The sequence below is a fragment of the Psittacula echo genome (genome assembly GCF_963264785.1).
Source record: "Psittacula echo genome assembly, chromosome: 3".
NCBI classification, from domain to species: domain Eukaryota; kingdom Metazoa; phylum Chordata; class Aves; order Psittaciformes; family Psittacidae; genus Psittacula; species Psittacula echo.
The window spans coordinates 93,143,674-93,165,768 of record NC_137736.1 but is presented as its reverse complement, the minus strand read 5'-3'; the positions used below and the strand labels follow the sequence as shown (position 1 = coordinate 93,165,768).

At 34.3% G+C, this 22,095-nt stretch overlaps 1 protein-coding gene across 1 annotated transcript in view; it reads left to right on the top strand.

The window, feature by feature from the left end:
* Positions 1 to 22,095, top strand: part of PCDH17 (protocadherin 17) — a gene marked incomplete at its 5' end in the record, with an annotated part of 91,040 nt that overhangs the window by 25,702 nt on the left and 43,243 nt on the right. The window contains 2 exons of the mRNA XM_080613738.1: positions 1,113 to 1,171; positions 1,353 to 1,525. Of these exons, the coding sequence (XP_080469864.1) occupies positions 1,113 to 1,171; positions 1,353 to 1,525 (232 nt within the window). The remainder of the gene's footprint in view (positions 1 to 1,112; positions 1,172 to 1,352; positions 1,526 to 22,095) is intronic.

Genomic DNA, 22,095 nt, shown 5'->3' with positions numbered 1-22,095 from the left:
GGGGAATGAAGAGTGGCACGGAAAACCAAATATCTGAGAGACCAGTAGAAACACTTGTGTAACATTAAACCTTACCTTGGGCCTTTTGCTTCATTAAATGCCTGTGTTACTGATACTGATATGCTAGATGCTGTTGCAAGACTCATAGCTGCTGCAAAGAAGGGTGATGTGACATGAAGTGATGCAGAAAACAGTAGAAGCTCTGTCACTAGGTCAGCTGCAAGAAGTGACGTGTGTGAATGTACAGTATGTAGAGTTTTGTGAAAGATGCAGTCTCTCTTCCTCCCAAAGAACTTCAGCTGATGATACAAGGGGAATTCAGATCCCTTTGGCAGGACTCCATGTTGGTCTGGATGCTGTAAATACTTACAGAAATACTTCTGCTTCTACAGCTACTTAGCTCATGTTGCTAAAAATACACTCATGATAGACTTAATGAAAATATCTTCTTTTAAAAACTACTTATCTGCAACTATCATTTAATATTTTTGTCTGCATGTGTGGTTCTCATTATTCTGATAAAGCTATTAATACTGATGAAAATTAAAGAGAGAAAATCTAAATATTTTCATGCATGCACTTTTCCAGTAGCATTTTTAAAAACCACAGCTAACCAACTGTAAATTTTCTTGATTTTTCTTTTTTTTTTTAAATTCAAGAGTAATATAGCAATATATGAAATTGTATCACAGCAGTAAAGGGTTCTGAATCCCATTAGATGATGTAATTATGATTAAAAATTAGAATTATTGAATAATTCACTTTTGTAATATGCAAAAGTAATTTTTTCTCTCATTTTTCAATAACCATCAGTCTTAATATCTAACTAATGAAAAAACATAAACAGTGTCATCTGTCAAGTTACTAATAGAGAATGCCACTTGTTGGAGCCTCATTGTTTACTTTAGCAGGTAATTTGTGGACCGGAATCATTTAATTGTTCTGAGCACATAATTACATGCCAGCCTTTTCCAATCTAATTAAATTGTACAAATCTGAAGATTAAGGGAATTTTTGAATTATTAATCATTTCTCCTCTAGGAAATCTTGTTGCTCTGCAGGAGATTTGTCCAGTGTACAACTATACGTATTTTTTTCCTTCTCTTTCACAGACAGACAATTTTCCCGCAGAGCCCAATTACATGGGCAGCAGGCAGCAGTTTGTTCAAAGGTAAGGCCTATTAAATAACTTTCTCGGCTTCCCCATTTGCATTCTTGTCAAAATTGCTTTGCCAGAGAGTACAATTCAACTCAGAACAAGTAAATACAACTATATCTCTCTCTCTTTTTTCTTTTTTCTTTTATTTTTCTTTCTTTTTTTTTTTTTTTTTTTTTTTAAATGTATATTTCAGTAGCTCCACGTTCAAGGATCCAGAAAGAGCCAGCTTGAGGGACAGCGGGCATGGGGACAGTGATCAGGCTGACAGTGACCAAGACACTAACAAAGGCTCCTGCTGTGACATGTCTGTTAGGGAGGCACTCAAGATGAAAACTACTTCAACTAAAAGCCAGCCACTTGAACAAGGTGAGTGAAGCCTCCAATGCTTACAAAAGCATAAAGTTTAAGCTGTCATTATAAACCTATTAGTATTGCAGTTGTAGTTTATCAAGGAATAGGCCACTGATAATACTATCAGGAAAAAAAAAAAAAGTAAATCTCGTAGGTAGCCCAAAGCAAAGAACTCTCAGTATCTTTCAGAATGAACATGAAATGAAACTGCAAGTATCCAAAGTACATTAGAAAAAAAAAAAAAGAGGAAAAAAAATTAGTACTTTTCTAAAATGATTAGAATATACTTTATCTCTACTGGCATTGCCTGTGATATGTTATACACAGTCCTTCTGCTAAAGTGTGATTTGGAAATTCAAACTAGGTGTGACTGCAAAAAAAAAAAACGACAAAAAAAAGATGACAGTTATTTACATTCCTCACAGAGTCTGGAGAAGAGGAAAAGAGGCTCGGAATATCAGATGAGTAAAAATGGTTCAGAAGTTGTTTTCATTTCATGGATGTATTTTACTATTTGTAATGTTGATTTCACAATTAATAATAGTGTGACGTGTAAAATAATATAGTCTGATTTTCTGTACATTTTCATTCACATCCTGTGAAAGTAATAAACATGAGTGTCTGTGAACAGCTCAAATGACTTATATCAGGATAATGACAGCACTCTCTGAAATCATTCATTCTGACAAAAAAGCATGTTTATTTCCTCAGACTCTGTGTCTAAGTAATTTTTTTTTCCAGATGTTTTTTATCTAATTATGAGGTCTTTTATTTCAAAAGAGACACTTATTTTTCTGAAAACACCAGACAAACTGAGTACTCCAATTCTGTGTTTGTCTGTGTTTTGTTTCTAGGCTGTAAGCAATTAAGAAGCACACCACTGAATTAATTTTGCATGTATTGTATGTCTACTGCTATTTTAGTTATTTGTGGGGAAGATGATTCGGTGTTAAAGCAATTAAAAGATAAATAATTTAATTAATATTAAAATAATAAGAAGTTATATTTATAATTTAGCAGAAATATAGGATTTTTATGACTTGTTGATTAATTGGACATAGGTTTTTTTGCCTCTTAACTAGTCTGATCTGTAGTACAGTCATGCTATAAATATATGTTTAACTTAATTTTTCTGATCATGTTGAGATTGCAATATAATTTTTGCTGTACTTAGAATGCTGCAGTATAATTTTTTGTGTATGCTTTTGAAGGTTGACCTCATATATGACCTTATTTTCCAAGTGATAAATGCCAGAAAGATTATATTTCAGTGACTTTTTGCCACAGCAACTCTCTACTTATAATTGGACATTGATCTGTGTAAAGATGCAGTACTTGACTTCTTTTTTTTTTTTTTTAAGAAGTTGTTTGAGTGTCTGTCTATTTTTTTTTTTCAGTTTTGTGTAAGAAAAAGACGAAGTCTCTGGATTTTCTATTTATTTGGTTTGTTGGTTTTTGGGTTTTTTTGTTTTTTTTTTTTTTTTTTTTTTTTTAAGAGGACTGTGTGGTTGAGTTCATAATATTGCACTTTCTCCAACACCATCAAGTCCAGTTCCTGTCAAAAATATAAAAAAATTTAGTAAGCAGATTAAGCCAATCATGTTGCTTATTTTCATTATAATTCAAAGAGTTATATGCAGGTTTGCACTTATCTATATCTAGATGAAAGGCCTTATTCATCACAAAACAACTAATATGAATTACTCATATTCTTATTAAACATATGTTAAGTTTCGTCAGCCACTGAACTGCTGCAGCAGGTGTTTATGTGAATTTCCGTGATGAGAAAAAAAAAAAGAGAGAATGAGGCTTGAGAGATGAACTACTTCTTTTTTTATTTTTTTTTTTTTTCCATAATATAATTACAAATGGCAGTAACGTCCATTTGTTTACTTGTATGAGCTCTTCCAACTCAAGTGTGCTGTAATGAAATCATTGGCTATTAAGAAAACAACCTGTAGAGAGCACCTTATGGGGTTACAGAACATTGGAGTAACAAATGTGGTGCAATGTGGTGTTCCCAATGAAATCAATGATCACCTGTCATTGAGCTTAGTATGCTTAGGGTTCTCAGCCCAAAGTAACTTTTCTCTTTTGAAAGATTATTAACAAAACTGCTTTCTCTACTCATAAGCCAAGTTTAAGGTGGGTGAGAAATGCAGTATAAGTGATTAGGATTAAAAAAAGAATTGCATTTTCTGCAGAGAAGAAGTGTTTTCCAGGAAAAGGAGATGGACAGCTCGCTAGAAACAGTGGTCTCTGGCAGTGCCTGAAGCAGTATCAGAAGCTGTGGTTTTGTCATCATTCTGGGCTGTACACAGGAATGGCAATTCACTATTTTGTGGCAGAGTTTCAGTCTTGATTATTGCTGTTTAAAGATATTTAAAATAGTTTAACTTCTGCTATTAGAACAGTATTAATTATTAAATCTTCTGGCATTTTTTGGAAAATGAGCCATGAAATCAGGATCTTGAGATTCTGAATTTAAAAATTAGTTAAGTTTGAGTTTGACATCCTCTGTATGTAATTCCAAACACTGTTGTTACGGATACAATTTGCTTTAAACTAGTGAAAGCAAGATATGATAAAACCTCAGTAATTTCACTATTAAAACATTTGATTTCAAGGAAAATATCTCCAGGTAACAAGTTCTGTCTGGTGGTGATTGTAAATGTTTACACAAACGGGAAAGAAAATGCAAATTACGTATTATGAAGTGCTTACAAAAGCTCATCACTTGGCCTTAATGGACAGAAAGGAGGGAAAACCCCAATCTTCTAAAATTTATCAGGATAGTAATTTTTGAGTTAAAATAAGTATGTTCCATTTTAGTTATCTGAACCATATATCCTCTTAGTGTGAATTCCCAGCCACTTTCTGCATAAAAACATCTAGCTGTCTCTTAAGCTTACTTATGCTATCTGAATCAGCTGTCTTACTAAACAGCTTGTTCCATACGCCTGCTACTCTTTCAGCAGAATGATTTTAGATACTTTATTCTGTTTACCTCTCTTTTTTCACTTCTGCTGCTGAGACCTTACACCCTATCACTAGTTAAGACAGTTTGAAATCACCCTACTTAGACATCTTACAAGAATTAATAGTTTTGAATACATCTGTCAAGTTACCCATTTGTTTCACCTGAAGTGTCATGTATTATTCATATTTTATATTTAAATAACAAAATAATTTTTTGTTTGTTACAGTTTAAGCATGACAATAATCTGCATTTCTTTAAAAGTTGTCCAAAGCTGAAAATGATATCATAAATGATATCTACAAGGAAGGAGTACAATAGCAATATGTACATTCTATACTTTTCTTAGTGAATCCTAGATATGTTTACCTTATAATCAGTAAAATGATATAAAGGTATGGATTTTTTTTTTTTTTTTTTTTAGTTACTCATAAATCATTGTCTTTGTTAGATTTTTCCAGGACTTTTTCCTTTTCATGTCATTGCAAAAAAATATCTAAGGGATTAAGCATCTTCAAATTCAGTAGCTGTATTGTTGAGTTTTAGCTTTATCACTGTGCATTACATCTTTCTTTCACACATTTGATTGCTGTTCACACCTGCGTCCCATAGAAGGGGGATTTCTATAGGTGCTGCTGCCTTGTTAATAGTAGCATAGATGCCAAGAATAAATGAAAACTGGAGACACTTCCTTGGAGGAAAGGTAAAAGGAAAGCCTTCAGCAGTGATGTTAGAGACTCCTCCAGAGATAAAAATATAACTTAAAAATATAATACTTCTTTCTTTATCATCACAACAAAAATACATTTGCATTAGTTGTGACGCAGTCCTGTATGCAGCAGTCTTAGGCATAAAAGCTGTATCAGTGTTATAGAATCTTTATGGATATTGTCAACCCTTGAGTGTCCACTGAACATGGAGACAGAATGGGTCTGTGGTAACTTGTACATTTATATTCTCAATTTCTAATCAAGAATGACCACTGAAATCAAGTATCCTGCATTATCTATCTGCAGCAGAGCAAAATTATCAGAGTTTTTTAAAAAGATTTTTTCTGACCCATACAATGATTTTCTTGCCATAATCTTTCTTGAGTCTGTAGCATAATTAAAATCCATTCTGTTTAACTGAGTGAGAATCAGTCTAGACCGATAAGTGCAGAAAGTTCATCAAACAAATTTCTACTGTCTGACATCATCCCCAGTGCTTTCCATGCCACTGGGGATGAAGGGCTCTTTTATGAGTACATCAGCTTAATGAGATAATGGAAAAAGAAGATTGTGGAGAAATATTTATTTTTAAAGTTCTCAAAGCTGGTGAAAGCCTCCACTGAGAAATTGACAGAAGCTGGGAGTCCCCCCAGAGCTGACACAACCTGTGAAATATTTTCAACATTGCTTCCTCCTGTAGTTTTTTTTTCCCTGAACAGAACATCTACTATCACATTCTTTCTGTGCACAGAATGTGAACAGCTGTCAGACTGCAGTACTTGTTCTGACGTCACCTAAAATTCTTTATGTCCAGCAATATTGTCCCTTTCAACTTGCTTACCCTTAACACGGTCAGGTAATATGCTGACTTTCTGTTGTATGTCAGGACATGCATTCAATACCCATTCTTTACTTTCATCTGACTAATTTTTATCCAGGCAAGCTATACAAGCAACATAATTGTATTGAGAGTCTCTTTCCTTTTCTTAGTATGACAAAATGCAAGCAACTCTTGTATCTTCCAATTTTTATGCAGTCAGAGTATTAAAGATTTCTTTTTCCCTCTGTTGCAGTTATGTTGGATTTATCTCTGGGTTTAAGTTTTTAGACTCTCTACTAGTCTACCAGGTAATTTAGGTTCACTTTTCACATTTCAGTTATTTAAATACTGAGACTAGATTTGTGATTGACACTGCGTGACCTCAGGTTGAATGATAATCAGGTGTATTTAGAAGCAGAGTCCGGTTAGTTTGATGCTTCCTCACTAGAGATGAGAGTGTTCCCATGCATAGCTGACCTTTGTAGTGTGCTCTTATGTGTATATGAGCAGCTTTGGATTTCAAGTAAGGCTATCCAGGTGAAGAAAGAAGTTAAGGAAGCAGGTGTTTGTCCTAGAAAAAGTCAGAAAAGGAAGTGAAGTGGAATCAGAACAGAGAAAGGACAGATTAGCTTAATGCCTCATCTACTCACTTATCTGCCTTCATTGATATAAAATAGAAAAGCAGTGCAAACATTCTGGCAGCTGAAGTGACAGTGAATACACTTTGCATCAGAGTATCTTAGCCTATTATTGCCGCCTGTTATTGCCTATTATCCTGCTTTTCAACTGGAGCTGAGTTCTGCCAAACCAGGTTTTTAATCAGGTGCATGTTTCAGCATCTGGCAGATGATTATCATCATGTAACTGGTAGCAGTGAAGTTTTGTGAATAGCATACAAAACATTTAATTAATATGTTTAGCCACAAATTAGAGCAGAAATATTTATAACTGACTTTCTGACTTTCAAAACATGCATAAAGAACTGTCTGCATCTGTACATGTCACTGTGACACAAGAAATTATACCCATTCTGCAGAGTCATTTATAGCCATTCTATGCAGCATTTGGTGTGTTATGCTACATTTTTCAGGTAATTTAATTTCTTCCCCCACTTTTTCTACTTATTTTCTTATTGTAAATTTATTCAGTGGTTGAAAACTGTATATATTTTTGCTCTCTATTTTGTTTTCTTTGGAAGTCTCACCATCAAATCAATTTAGATATATGATTACTAACACCTTAAAAGTCCGAGACTGTACCAATAAAAGTATTAATAAATTTCAGAAGAGTTTTCTTTGATGATCTTATTTTCAAGTTAATGCATAACATGGACTTCCAGATCACACGTCTGTTGCCATATCTCGTATCTCAGATATGACTGCAAATTCTAATATTTGGGTACTGTAGTTGTTAGTGCTCATTTCTTCATGCTTGACTTTAAAGGCAAGAAAGCAAAATATCCCTCCCTCATCAGTAGTTTAAATCTCATTGATTCCTTTCTGTACTGTTTTGACACCGCCTTTCCTGGGCCTGAGCATGGTTATTGTACTGCATTTTGTTCTTGGAAGGCCTAGAATCCATGTTATCTTTTTGCTTTATTCCCACCGGAAGAGCAAGAGAAGCATTTGCAGTTCTCAGTAAGATGAGGTCCTTCTATGTCAAAATCATTATCTTCAGCTAACATTTCTCCTTTTCAGATTCTTTTTTGCAAATTGAAAGAAAAGTGGGGGCATAGAAAGATCAACTTTTGAAACAAGAAAATCATAAACCAGATAGTTTTCATTGTTTCAGGCTTTATGCATTTCTCTGGGTGGTAAATGGATGTTCTCTGCCTGTGCTTACTTTTGTTAATGAAAATTTTAGAACATATATTCATATATTGGGTAAATACTTAATATCATCGAAACAATGAGTGGAGAGGCTATTCCTACCTCTTAGTCTGAAAACGTTCTTACATGGTACACTTACAGTTTTCTTTCGATTAAGCTTACACAGAATTATAGTTTAAAATCCATGCATATATAAGTGTGTATATGTTTATTCAATTATATAAAGGAGACAATTAAAATAAATACATCTCTCTTTCTTATTTTAAATCACCTTTATATGATTGTGTTTCCTCTTACTGAGTCAGCAGAAGATAGAGATATGATAAACAGTGACAGTAGTCAAGTTTTAAAACAATCTCATTGCATATTCCAGTCACATTCTTGTTACAAAAATGAAGGAATATTCTGCAGATGGAGTTACTGTAAAGTAATAATTGGAAACCTGAACTTCAACTGTATTTATAAATAGTTTTATGTCCAGTTGGGGAAGACAATAGAGAAGTCTTAAATAAGAAACAGGAGCTAATTGCTCCATTCAGCAATTCTTCTTTTCGAATAATAATAATAGTATTTTGTTCTTCTGGAACAAAGAGTATCTTGTGATTTCTGTATATAGTAATCCAGTCTGTCATTTTCCTGGCTATTATGTGTGCGTACTACTTTTCTCCTATGACTTGTTTTCCAGAGGGTGGAAAGTGGTATAATTTAATTTGGGCCAAGATTGCAGAACACTTTAATTAGAGACACAGCCACCATACTCAGTTTATAGGCATATTTTTAAGGAATATCTGGACAAATTAAAAATCAACAACAAGGTAGAGTAACAGCAAAAAATAGAGGTTTATGAAACATGGCCTGTACGTGAAATTTAAAAGAAGTGTTTGTTTAGCATTTGTGTTTGTTTAAATGAACAAAGACTGGGGTGAAACATTATAAAAATCTTTGTGCATATGAAGTTGCTATAAATAAGATGGTGATTGCTTTTTCTTTTTTCTTTTTTCGTTTAATTTCTGAGAGAGCTATTTAAGTTATGTATGAGGGAGAACTTTGCTATAAAGATAGCCAGGCATGGAAGCAGACTACTCATGTAAGTTAAAGAATATCCTTGCCTGGAGTTTTTTAAAACAGGTTAAAAACATATTTTCAGTGATAACCTAGATTTACTTTAACCTACCCAGAGCCAGAAGATCTTTTCTAGCCCTGCTTTTTATGATGCCATCATTAAATGTGAGGATGCAATATACTTTCCAGTCCTGAGTAAAACATACTGAAAGGGAACATTTCATTGACTTGTTCTGCAGCCTTTTCTCTGTGAACATCTTCTATGGGAAGAGTTCATCATGTTAGAGAATTGCAGGGAACTTGGATTGTACAGTGCTTCACAGCAAGAATCCCTGAAATAATATACTAGTACTTAGCATTTAACATGGACTTTGCTGAAACATTGCTGGAAGCATGATTAACTAATTACCTCTTTGTGAAACTTTGTCTAGTTTCTGTACATCAGTGATACATGAATGCCATGTACCAGCCTGTGTGCATCTGCTGCCCATCCTGATTTCCAGATTTCCAGAGTGGCAGAACAGCTGTTTTCTATTCCCTGCTGCTGCTTTCTCCTATTCCAGCTGCTGCACTCAAATAACCTCCCTTCCCCAAGTGGGCTTCATATGGTTTGAAAGTGACTTAATGTACCTCAGTGCATAGGGAACTTTTGATGCATATTTCATCATGTTTCAGTTCTTTCTACGGGGAACACTGCATGTATAACAGATGTTCCCTGACTACTATCCTTTCCTGAAGGTGACATGCCCTTTTTTGTGTTACATGTCTAATGTATATGGAGCTTGTAGTGCCTGCATGATTCTGAAAAATACTGCTCCATGGCTACCCCTGTGCTGCGTGCCAAGCTATATTTAATTCCATCTGCTCCCCTCTGCAGCATGAAATGGAGAGGAGCATATGTCCAGTATAACCAGGTCATACTCTGACATAGAAAAAAAAAATTCTTTATTTAAGACAAATAGATGTATTTTCTAAATTTAAGGACATATTCTTCCAGCTTTTTATACATACACTGTCCCATATAAATTCAATGGGGATGTTCCTGTGATTAATATAAAAAATGATTCATCTTTTATTATTTCCTTTAATATTATTAATACTGTATATGTGTGTATAGTGTATGTGTGCTTATATATGTACACATGCATATCCATAAATACAGAAATAAGATATCATTAGCTGATGTCCCTGAAAATTTAATTTCTTAATACAGAAATAAGATATCATTAGCTGATATCCCTGAAAATTTAATTTCTTAATATGCATAAATGTACACCTTAATAGTATTTAAAATTTAAAGTTTTAAAATATTTTATGCTTGTTTTAAAACTGAAAATGTGAAAATAATTCACAAATTTTTTGCATAAAGCACTGTATTTTCACCATAAAGCTTGTTTGGGGAAGTATATTAATTCTGAGGCAAAAGCTGTCAATCTGAAATATAGTTAACAGATGAAAAACAGTATTTAAAAATATAGAGTTAATATATAGTTAAAATTTTTAACATATAGTTAATAACGTATCGTACTCTACATATAATGTACATTTATCTATAATATTTTATATATAACAATATAATTGCAGTGTCTACTTAAATACTACAGGGATGCTCACCTTGGATTTTTAGAGGGTAGCCTATCAAGTCTTTTGCAGAGTTTTAGTTAAATTCTTCATATAATATTTTACTATATCTGGCCTAATTTTTGCTTGAACAGATGAATGCAGCTCCTACATAAAAAGTGCAATTTAGGTTGCACATTAACCAGATCTCTAGGCAGTTACACATCCTGGACAGTCTTCCAAGCTCTGAGGCAAACATACAGACCAATAACACCAGGAACATGGTAGTGGAGTAGTGTCTGTTCTGACCCTGTGAACAGACTTTTGCGATACATCTGTAATTTGTACAGCCTAGGGAAGCACATCTTTCTGCACTGCTGAATATGCAGGCCTACACTTCATGTGTGTGATCAGGTTTAGTATGTGTTTAGTATGTGATTATGTTTAGTATTTCTTTTCTACTTCACTAGTTTGATTTCAAGTGAGGATTCTATCCCTTGTGCCTATGGTATTTCTCATTTTTAAGGAAAGTTCACATAAAGTTGCTGTAGGTCTGTACATTTAGTCAAAATTTTAATTCAAAGAAGAAATAACTTTCTTCTTTTTTTCCTTAAGCATAAAAAATTCATATTGCACCTTTATAATAATTTCAGAAAGCACCGACTTCACATCTCTCTTATGAGAATATTTTACTTACAGTAGAAGTATTGCACATTTAATTTTGGAAATCATATTATGTGTCTCTGACAATGTGTCCTAAAAAGGACCAATATTTTTCTCTATGAAAAAAACCACAAGATATTCTAAGAAATCAATTTCTGTCAAATTCTCACCCTGATTTCTTTTATTGACTAAGTATTCACCCATAGGCTATTTCAAAAAAAGTCAAACATTTTGATTAAAATGATTGGCTAAACAGTTTGACTAAAACACAGTATAAGAAGATTTGTGTTTATATTATAAAACACAGAAAGTTGAAACCTGAGTTATGTCAAGTGCTTTTCTCTCTTTTCTCAGTCCAAAGCTTTATGACCCAATGATACTCGGCTGGATAGGAAAGGCAGGTGTTTTTGAGGGGAAGTGCATGGAGGGGAGAGCAATGGAGAAAGAAAGTTACATTGAATGCTACGGCCACTGCTGAGTAAAACTTTAAACCCACTGTAATTTACCATTGTGCTGTGGCTGCTTTTTGCCTCTCAAGTGTACTGCTGAGTAGGCAAAGCAAGCTACTGAATTAGGCCATAAAAATTTAAAAAGATCATGTAAAGCTGTTACTGTATAATCTTAAATCACTGAAAATATCATGTAATAGCATAAAATATCTTTTCTTTGGTATTCAGTCTTATAAGAAACAAAGGACATTCTCAAAAGTTTTATTTGGTTGGAATTACACATAGTAAAATGTTCACATGATAAAATATACGACAGCTTATAACTGTCCCTAAAGAAAGTACTATAAATTAACTCAGGACACTTCCATTTAACATTTATTACAAATTTCAAACAATAAAACCCACAATAATAAAAATGTAAATTTTGAACAGAAGCATCAAAAACTTTGAAGCATGTAGTAAAAATTATTTTAGTTATCATTGCATAGTTATTTCAAGATAACAGAACAGAATTTAGCTAGTTAGGACTTCCAAAATAAAACTTATCTCTAATGTCCTGGCTTCATGATATTTATTGTTTAAGTCTAGTTATTGGTATATAGTTTTAAAAATTGTGAATTTTGCCTATGGATACTTTTACTTTACATGCAATTATTGATAACATCCATTTTTTTTGTTACATGCAGTCTATTTATTAATTCTTTATTATAAATGTTTATTTGTATTCCTTTATTTTTATTTTAGGTGGTTTATTTTGTGTACGTTCACATTTTTTCTTAGTAGATGGAGAATAGAAGAAATATTTAGGTTGTTAGCATTTTAGCACAAGAAAAGAGTCTCAGCAGTTAGACAATCAGTAAAAATTAGGAACCCGCCTTCCTCTTGTTTTTTAAAAATCTTACTTCACCACTAATTTACTATTATTTTCTGTGATCTCAGGAGATGTGCAAACCCTTTAAACAAGACAAAATAAGCTACTATTTAGAGCCTGAAAATTTCTTTTCTCTTTAAAACCTATAGATTTCTTTAAATTCTTTAAAGTCATGGATTTAAATATCAGTAGAATTACAAATTATTCTAAATTTAGTAGTAGTCTGTAGCTTCTCGCAGGTATACATGACAACAGTAACTGGTTAATTGTTTATTAAAAAGAAGACTTTTTACAAGCACATTTGAAAGATAAATGCCATACAGCTGCTTTTTTTATTGCAAACTTGATTATTTTTCTGATATGCAGAATTATGTAAAGACAGAGAAAGAAAGAGTTACAGGAAGAACAAAGATATAAAAAAAAACAGCTTAGAAGTTTAAGGTGTGGGAAGATAACATGTAACGTAGAGGGGATAAAAAAGCAAGTAATCAAACACTCAGATTTCTTTAAAAATGAGAAATTGTCCTTCCATTATAGGTAGTATGCTTTTGTTGAATTTAATTCACTGCCCAAAAGTGATGAAAATTTGTATTTTCCCTAGAGACTAACTGCAATTAAATAATGTTAAACTGGAATGCATTCCATGCCAGACAGGTGCTTGCAGTTTTGCAATGAAGATTCATCAGAGTCAAGAAAGCTGTACCACCTTGCCTGTTTTGAATCAACACAGTATGATATTTACTTATTATTACTAATTATCAAACATAACTTTTTATTTTTAATCCAGTGTCAGGTAGCATCATTCTTTTGCATAAGATTTTGTAGCTAAACAAAAATAAAATATTTCCTCAAAATATAATTATATTTTTACTTAGGGATTTAGTGCCCTTTGGTCAGTTTACTGGCAAGATATGTGAACACAGTACTCTGCAAAATATAACAAAAACAGTAAAAACCAAAAAAAATTGACAAGTTCAAAACAGCTAAAAATATTTGTCATAATTTTAATGAAATCCAGGACAGTCAAGTTTACGGCATTTTCATTTAAAGTGAATTTACCTTTCCAAAATAGATTAAAGCTAAAGCACAAGGAAGCTGGAAAACGAAGACCTAAACTTCAAGAAATGGAAAAGAAAGCTTAACATCCCAAACCTCAATATTTTCAATCCGGTTGAAGAACAGACACAATTTCTCAAGAATCTTTTCCCTGCCATTTCACCTTCCATTTTACCTACCTCTGAGCTAGTTACTCTGATTCTTTACAGTTACTTAGTTGACAAGAACTTTAGAATTAATGAGGATAGCAGTAGGTACTTCTGAAGCATGATTCATTTGACCTATTTTAGATGAATCATGCCATCAGACGTTCATTCCGCTCTACTGTCAGTAAAGACGACTAACTCATATGCCATTCAATAATTGTACATATCTAAAGTTATGAAAGACAAACTGCAGTTCAGTGGTTTTTCAGGAACCAGCATTTTGCATGCTGGCCACTGTTTATTCCAACTTTTTGGCTTCCATGCTTCTTATTCATGTTATAGGTGCTAACGGTTGAAGCCCAAGTTTAGTCTGGAGGCAATATCGTTAATTATTCACCAAATTTTCCCGTCTCATCAGTTAGAATGTGGAGGTGGTGACTGTCTCTTCCATGTGAGAAATATGATTTCTGTTTGCACAACTATTGTTTCCTCTTCCATGTATTTGCATTTGGGAACTGTTTCTTCCCTCACAAAAGTGGGTGTCTGTAAAAGGCTCATAGTTTCTGATGCTTGCTTAAATATTCATCTATTTGGCTATTCTTTTGTTTTTATGGCCAAATTGCTGGTGCCAGACACAGCAAAGAAGAGTGTGTTGGAGGTTTAAAATTAGAATGTGAGATCAACCTCCTCTTTGGCTTCTAAGAAGCCTTACGTGCTGAAAAGCTTTTCTGAAATGACTAAAGAAAATGGATGGTCTTAGATTACATGGACTTCTACTTAAAATAAAAATAATTTAACATATTTATCTGACCACTTGAAATATTATAATTTAAGTAAATGAAATACCAAGGGATGAATAAAAACATATTAAAGATTAACCTCCATGTAAGTTATCTTTACCTTACATAGTGTTAATCTTCAGTATTTTTTTATCATTTTGTGAGCTGAAGTAATTCATGACCTTATTTTACTTAACTTTGTATTACATTTAAGACAGTTTTTTATGTTCATTAAATAGCAATGGATTCTGGAATTAGCTGTTAATCCCTGGCAAATACATTGAAGAATCAACTGGCATTTCATAAACATACATTAAAAATCCTATTAAACTAAGTAAATATTTATTTAAGATAGTTCAAGTCTATCCTGTTGTATCAGACTCACTGTGGTATGTGCCATTATTAGTGGTAAGATGATGTTTATCTGCAGGAATATACCTGCCACTCTCATTTTAACTCCATTGCCAGAGCCAGCTGCTGGAGAAGTACATGCCGGCACAAAGAGATCTCCTTCTAACCTTTCTGCACTGTGTCCCTAAATGAGATAAACTAAACAAAATATATATTCATGTAACTATGTGAATGTCAGAGTTTTCTGCCAAATAGCTGTGTGAACTATGTCTGTAATTTTTTTTTTCCCACACTTCTACATAACATAGCTTTGACAGCCATACTTCATGATATAGACCTGGTCTTGATGCTATTCAGCATCAGTGTTATTAGTACTGAACATAGTCTGCTTTCTTACAAGGATCACACAGATAAAGATTGAACTGCATTTCTGGCAAATTGAATGGGATTAAGAATGCATTAGTTACCTTCTCATGTTCAGAGTAACTCTAATAACAACCATTTAACTCTGAAAATACCCCTTGGAATTCTCTCAAAGAGTAAATCTTACATGTTGTACAGCAGTCACATATTTTTGACTGTCTTTTGCTTTTGTGTTTGCTTTTTCTACGTTGTTAACTGATAGATAAGTAGGGGAGCAAACATTTCATCTGGATTTTCCCCCCTCTCCCCCCCAAGATTGTCAGTTTATTTTGGGAAATTTGATTACTTTCTTGTCGTGGAATGGACTCAGTCGGAGATCAATGTGATCAGAAAAAGCCATTTATTCTAGAAAACTAACTCTTTATATACTATTTCTTAAAGTTGTTTTCACTAACTTGGCACATTGTGATTGGATACATATCTGTGAGGCCCTTAACAACTAACATATAATTGGTTAAACACAGGTGTGAGAACCTGACCTTCAAAGTTTTCCAACAGTCCTCAATTTAGCAACTCAGTAAATTCCAGCTCCTTCTTATCTTGCTGGGATTCTTACTCCCAGTGCCTCGCTCCCATCCTCCTTCACCTTTTGTTGTTCCTTGGTTCATGTCGAACTCCATGTAGGCACTTGCTGATCTGGGTATGTGGCTGTTCTTTGCCAGAAAATCATCCACACTTTCTTCTGATGGTTTATTTTCATTTTTAATTATCCACAACATTACTTTTAAAAAACAAAACAAGTACTTTTTCAGAGAAAATGGAGAATATATTTATTAAAAAAAACCCCAAAACCACAAACTGACCCCATCCAAACCCCACTTGTTTCATAATTGAAAATAACAAGATTTTTGTGAAACCCTTAAGTAGACAGTTTTTAATGCCTGTAAATTTCTATCTCAGAAATTATTAGAAATGTAATTTGAATTAAGATTCTATTGTACTAATTTGTGCTTTCCTATTCACAGTTAAATTTACAGTTCACAAAAGTATTCTAAGTTTCCCTAGTTTACAGAATGAGAAGGTGAAAGTGTGCCTTACTGGAAGGAGTATCAAAATTTCTTTAATTTCTAGCTTTATGCAGCTTTTCATATCTCACAACATAAAAGTTGTCTTGAACCATTATGAATCAATAGAGGAAATGATGACCAATTTAGTTTCTTAACATTGTTTCTGATTTGAGCTTTAGAGCTCTCAGCTTTTTGAAAGTTAACTAAGTTTTTTATTTCCTTTCATAGAAAATCATCAGAAAATTTTGTTCTAATAAATATAAGAATTAACTATTATGGTTATTCTGTTGCTAACAAAGATCAGATTTTGAAAAGGAAGGAAGTTCATCATAAAACAATAGTTTAGTAGTATTAGTGTTCATACTAAAAAAATATTGAAAGGGTAGCCAAATTTTCTACTAGACATTTGAATTTTTTAATGGTGTTCTTTCTGTGATTTTTCATAATCCTGGCCCCATCTGTCTTTTTCTATATTACTATTCTAGCATAGACTATAAAATGTTGCTCCTGTAAAATGTATCTTGTGTGGAGCAGTCATGCAAGTTAGCTACCTGTGCATTTGATTTTATGAAACTAAATTCTTAATAAGGAATTCTTTTAATTATTCTGGTGCAGATATTTTAATATCTTTTATTAAACTGAACTAAGCTAGTACTTAAAAATACCTCCCTGACATTCAGAATAATGGATATAAAAGCAAGAGTAATAAAAATTGCTGGGAACGTGCAGTGCAAGCACTGATTCAGCAGCTACCACACTGATTCAAACTTTTTCTTAAGTATGTAAGATATTAATCTGTAGGAATTTAAAATAATATGAAAACAACCCTGTCTAGTAGTGGTTGAGAAGTGGAAGTTACTGTAAGGTAACAAACTAAAATGCATCATGCACTCCAGGGCACCTGTACTGTATGTGTGCCCTTCACTTATACAAGTTGAAGGTAATTCAATCATCCACCTAGACGCAATTTCTGAGTCACCTTGTGGAATTTCCTGTCACTCCAACACAAAGACTTTAGGACAATTACACCCCTGTGCAATTAAGGGTCTAAAAAAAGAATGCAAGAAAATAAAAAAAGACATTTTTCTATCAAACCTGGGTGGATGTTTGTTCCATGAATTTATCTAATTGTGGTACGGACCCTTGGCATCTGCATGATGATCTTTACAACTTATTTAGGCAGGTATACAAACATATTGTTTGAACAAACATATAGAAACATAGAATCATAAAATATTTAGGGTTGGAAAGGACCAACCCAAAGATCATCTAGTTCCAACCCTCCTGCCATGGGCAGAGACACCCCACACTGAACCATGTCACCCAAGGCCTCATCCAACCTGGCCTTGAACACCGTCAGCGATGGAGCATTCACAACTTCCCTGGGCAACCCATTCCACTGCCTCACCACCCTCACAGTAAAGGACTTCTTCCTTATATCCAATCTAAACTTCCCCTGTTTAAGTTTGAACCCGTTACCCCTTGTCCTGTCACTACAGTCCCTGATGAATAGTCCATCCCCAGCATCCTTGTAGGCCGCTTTCAGATACTGGAAGGCTGCTGTGAGGTCTCCACTCAGCCTTCTCTTCTCCAGGCTCAACAGCCCCAACTTTCTCAGCCTGTCTTCATACGGGAGGTGCTCCAGTCCCCTCATCATCCTTGTGGCCCTCCTCTGGACTTGTTCCAACAGTTCCATGTCCTTTTTCTGTAGAGAATACCAGAACTGTACACAATACTGCAAGTGAGGTCTCACGAGAGCAGAGTAGAGGGGCAGGATCACCTCCTTCAACCTGCTGGTCACGCTCCTCTTGATGCAGCCCAAGATACGGTTGGCTTTCTGGGCTACGAGCACACACTGCAGGCTCGTGTTTAGTTTGTCATCAACCAACACCCCCGTATGTATGTGTATGTGTATAAACATACTGTTAATTAAACCAGCCACCTGATAATTTCATTGTGGTGCCTAGTTCTTGCTCTAAGAGAAACAGTAAATAAGTGTTTCCTATTAGTCTGCTCAGTGACAATCACAATTCAAAAATATTTTCATATTTTCCCTTTGATGTGTTTTCTCTAAGCTAAAAAATCTTAGTCTATTTAATCTCTTCTCTTTTCATAACTTTGATCATCTTTGCTGCCCTTTTTTATCTTTTCAGTTCTTTTCTACTCTTTTGAATATGTCATGAGCAGAACTGAATTCAGCAGTCTAGAGACAGCAGCTGCGGATTTAAACAGAGTAATATTTTGGGTTCTAATCTCAATCCCTTTTCCAAGATTTCTTCTTATTCTAACTGATCTCTTGGTGAACTGTGAGTTCACATTTTCATTTAACTGTCCAGAATAATAAAAAAGATCTGATTTAGAGTCCACAGTTTGCGTATTGAGGGTTGGTTTTCATCATGTACGTTATCTGCATTTGTTGACATGGAATCTCAGGTGCCATTTTATTGTAGTCATTCAACAGTGCAACATCTAGCTTAAGCTCTTCACAATCACTCTCAGTTTTTACTACTCATATTTGTTGGGTACCAAAGCTATTTAAGTGACAATGTTAAAACACTCCAGTTTGATATTTGGGTTCCATATCTTCTGCTGATTTGTTAGAAGTCATTTTAGCCATTTTCTCTAAAATTTAGTCTATTAATTTTTTAGTTGCAGGCAGTTTTTATGACTCATTTATAGCCTCAAAATACATTGCAAGGATCTTCCTAGGCTCCTGCTTTTCAAAGCTTTTTTTCCTTTTTATTGTTTTTTGTTGTGAGGCGTAGGTACTTGTGACCTTATCTTGTTTCAGTGTTGGATTATATGCTGATTTTCTGTCAGCCCCACGGACCCACTGATCCTCTGGAAGGCTTTATGTTTTTCTAATTTTTTGTAAAATTCTCCTCATTACTTGCTATGTCATAAGCAAATTGTCTTCAAAACCTTTTCCATCCTTCTGTATGATATTGTAACTTTATGCATTTTTTCTATTTCTATTTGCACACAATTCTCACTCTTTTAAGAGTATCCTTTTACTTCTAATGACCTCCTTGACTCTGCTGTTTCACCATGCTGGCTATTTTTCCATCCTTTAAAAGTATTTTTGAAGGGTGGTATACAGTTACTCTGAAATCCTAATACAGTATCTTTAAGCAGTCTGTCGTGTTATCTGCAAGTCTTTTAGTTGTCCTTTTCAATTTCCTTGTAAAAAGCTTTGCCATGTTCAGGTAGTTCCCATTTTTTTAAGTTAAATATTACTGTAGTAACTTGTTTTTCCTTCTTCTTTTCTACAAAGAGACACTGAATTTGAGTGCTTTATGACCGGCATCAGAGTGTAGCATGTAGATAATTAAATTTTCATTGTGGCCTGTTGAATGCTAAAAAGTAAATCAAGTAAGGAACATTTATCCTCTTGTGAACTCTTCGACTAGTGTTTTAAGTGTAATGTACTTCATTCCTGTATAACTTGTACCTTTGCATTATAATTACATTGGTTTCCACTGGTTGTTTTCTTTCTACCGCTTCTGTGAGGTATTTGTTACATCACATTCTTCACTTAGAACCAGATGCTGCAGTTCTTATTTATTAGACTTAAGAAATGTATAGAATCAAGTAAATATTTGGGTTTGGTCTGCATACCAACTTTTATATGCCGTGCTCAATTGGCATTTTATTTGCTGAAGTTTTTCTTTGCTATTCCCTCTCCAAATATGGTTAAATTTTACTCTATTTTTTTTCCCTTTGTGAGTGTACAGTTTGTGACTTCAGTCTAGTTGACAAGTTATCTGAGACTATGTGTGTTTCTATACCTGTCACTCCTTTTTAATTTAAAAACATTATTATAACCAATTCAAATTTCACCAACTTTTTTTCTGTGCTGGCTTTCATGATGCCTAGCCTTCTTGGATGTGTGCCATTAATTACAAACATCTATTTGATTACTAACTAAAATATACCTTCCTCTTATCTAAGTCAATTTTCAACCCCCAAAAGTAAAAGAGTTTTAGCATCTAAAATAAAAAAATAGAAACAATCTCTTCAGAAATATGGAAATGTTGCAGGAATGTTATGTCATTTCAAGTCTTTCTTAGGCTGTAATGGAAAGAGAAAAAATCCAATCAAAGACGTATTCGTTCTAAACCAATTATGAAGAGAGCCATAACTGTCTGATTTTCATCTTGAATTTTATCTTCCACAAAATAAATTTTTATGAAAGAGAGATTTTAGAGTTATACCTGTTACTAATGTTCAAAAAAAAAAAATGCAGTGTTTTGATTACTTTTTCAGGAAAAAAAGAAACGAACACAAAATTATATTGGTAGTTTCCAATGACTGCCACCAATTTCCTGTTATCATAGAATCATAGAATAGTTAGGGTTAGATAGAAAAGACCTTAAGATCATCTAGTTCCAACACCCCTGCCATGAGCAGGGACACCCCACACTAAACCATGCCACCCAAGGCCTCATCCAACCTGGCCTTGAACACCGCCAAGGATGGAGCATTCACAACCTCCCTGGGCAACCCATTCCACTGCCTCACCACCCTCTCAGTAAAGAATTTCTTCCTTATATCCAATCCAAACTTCCCCTGTTTAAGTTTGAACCCGTTACCCCTTGTCCTGTCACTACAGTCCCTGATGAATAGTCCCTCCCCAGCATCCCTGTAGGCCCCTTTCAGATACTGGAAGGCTGCTATGAAGTCTCCACGCAGCCTTCTCTTCTCCAGGCTGAACAGCCCCAACTTTCTCAGCCTGTCTCCATACGGGAGGTGCTCCAGTCCCCTCATCATCCTCGTGGCCCTCCTCTGGACTTGTTCCAACACTTCCATGTCTTTTTTATGTTGAGGACACCAGAACTGCACACAATACTCCAAGTGAGGTCTCACGAGAGTAGAGAGGCAGGATCTCTTCCTTCGACCTGCTGGTCACGCTCCTTTTGATGCAGCCCAGGATACGGTTGGCTTTCTGGGCTGCGAGCGCACACTGAAGCCAGCTTATGTTCATTTTTTCATCGACCAACACCCCCAAGTCCTTCTCTGCAGGGCTACTCTGAATCTCTTCTCTGCTCAACCTATAGCTGTGCCTGGGATTGCTGGGACCCAGGTGTAGGACCTTGCATTTGGCATGGTTAAACTTCATAAGGTTGGCATCAGCCCACCACACAAGTGTGTCAAGGTCCCTCTGGATGACATCCCTTCCCTCCAGTGCATCAACTGAACCACACAGCTTGATGTCATCGGCAAACTTGCTGAGGGTGCACTCAATCCCACTGTCACCGACAAAGATGTTGAACAAATCAGCTCCTTCTGATTTTTATTCTCACACTTCTTGGTAGTTACGACGAATAGGAATAATTTTTTTTTAAGTTCATGTAGTGGCAATGTCCATTTTTGTTTGTTATGTTAGTAATAATGAATTTGAAAGATTCATATTTATTATTGAATAATATTGAATAATATTTTAAAAATATTTTTACAATATTTTTAAACTATTTTTAAAACTTTAATAATATTTTTATTATTCCTCTGTTACAAAATTTGCCAAATGTCTGTTTTAGGCCTGTCACCATTTTGATTTTCTTCACTCTTGTAAAGATCTTTCTTGTAGAGATCTTTCACAAGTTACTGTTGCAGAATTCCATTCAGGAACGCAAACATCCATTGTTATTACTATTTGTCTCATTTTAGCACACATCTTAATGTTTTTATTTTTTTTTCTACACTGGAGCAGCTATGGAAATTTGTCCAAGTTAACATTACAGGTGGATTAGTCAAATCACTTTAAATCACTGTAAAGATATCTTTTCTTGGGCTTAAAATACAGTTACTTTGACTGAGCTTAAATCAGTCCCAAAGTGAATGAGGGTAAAGTGAATCAGGAGTATCTTAGTTTTGAATAGGAA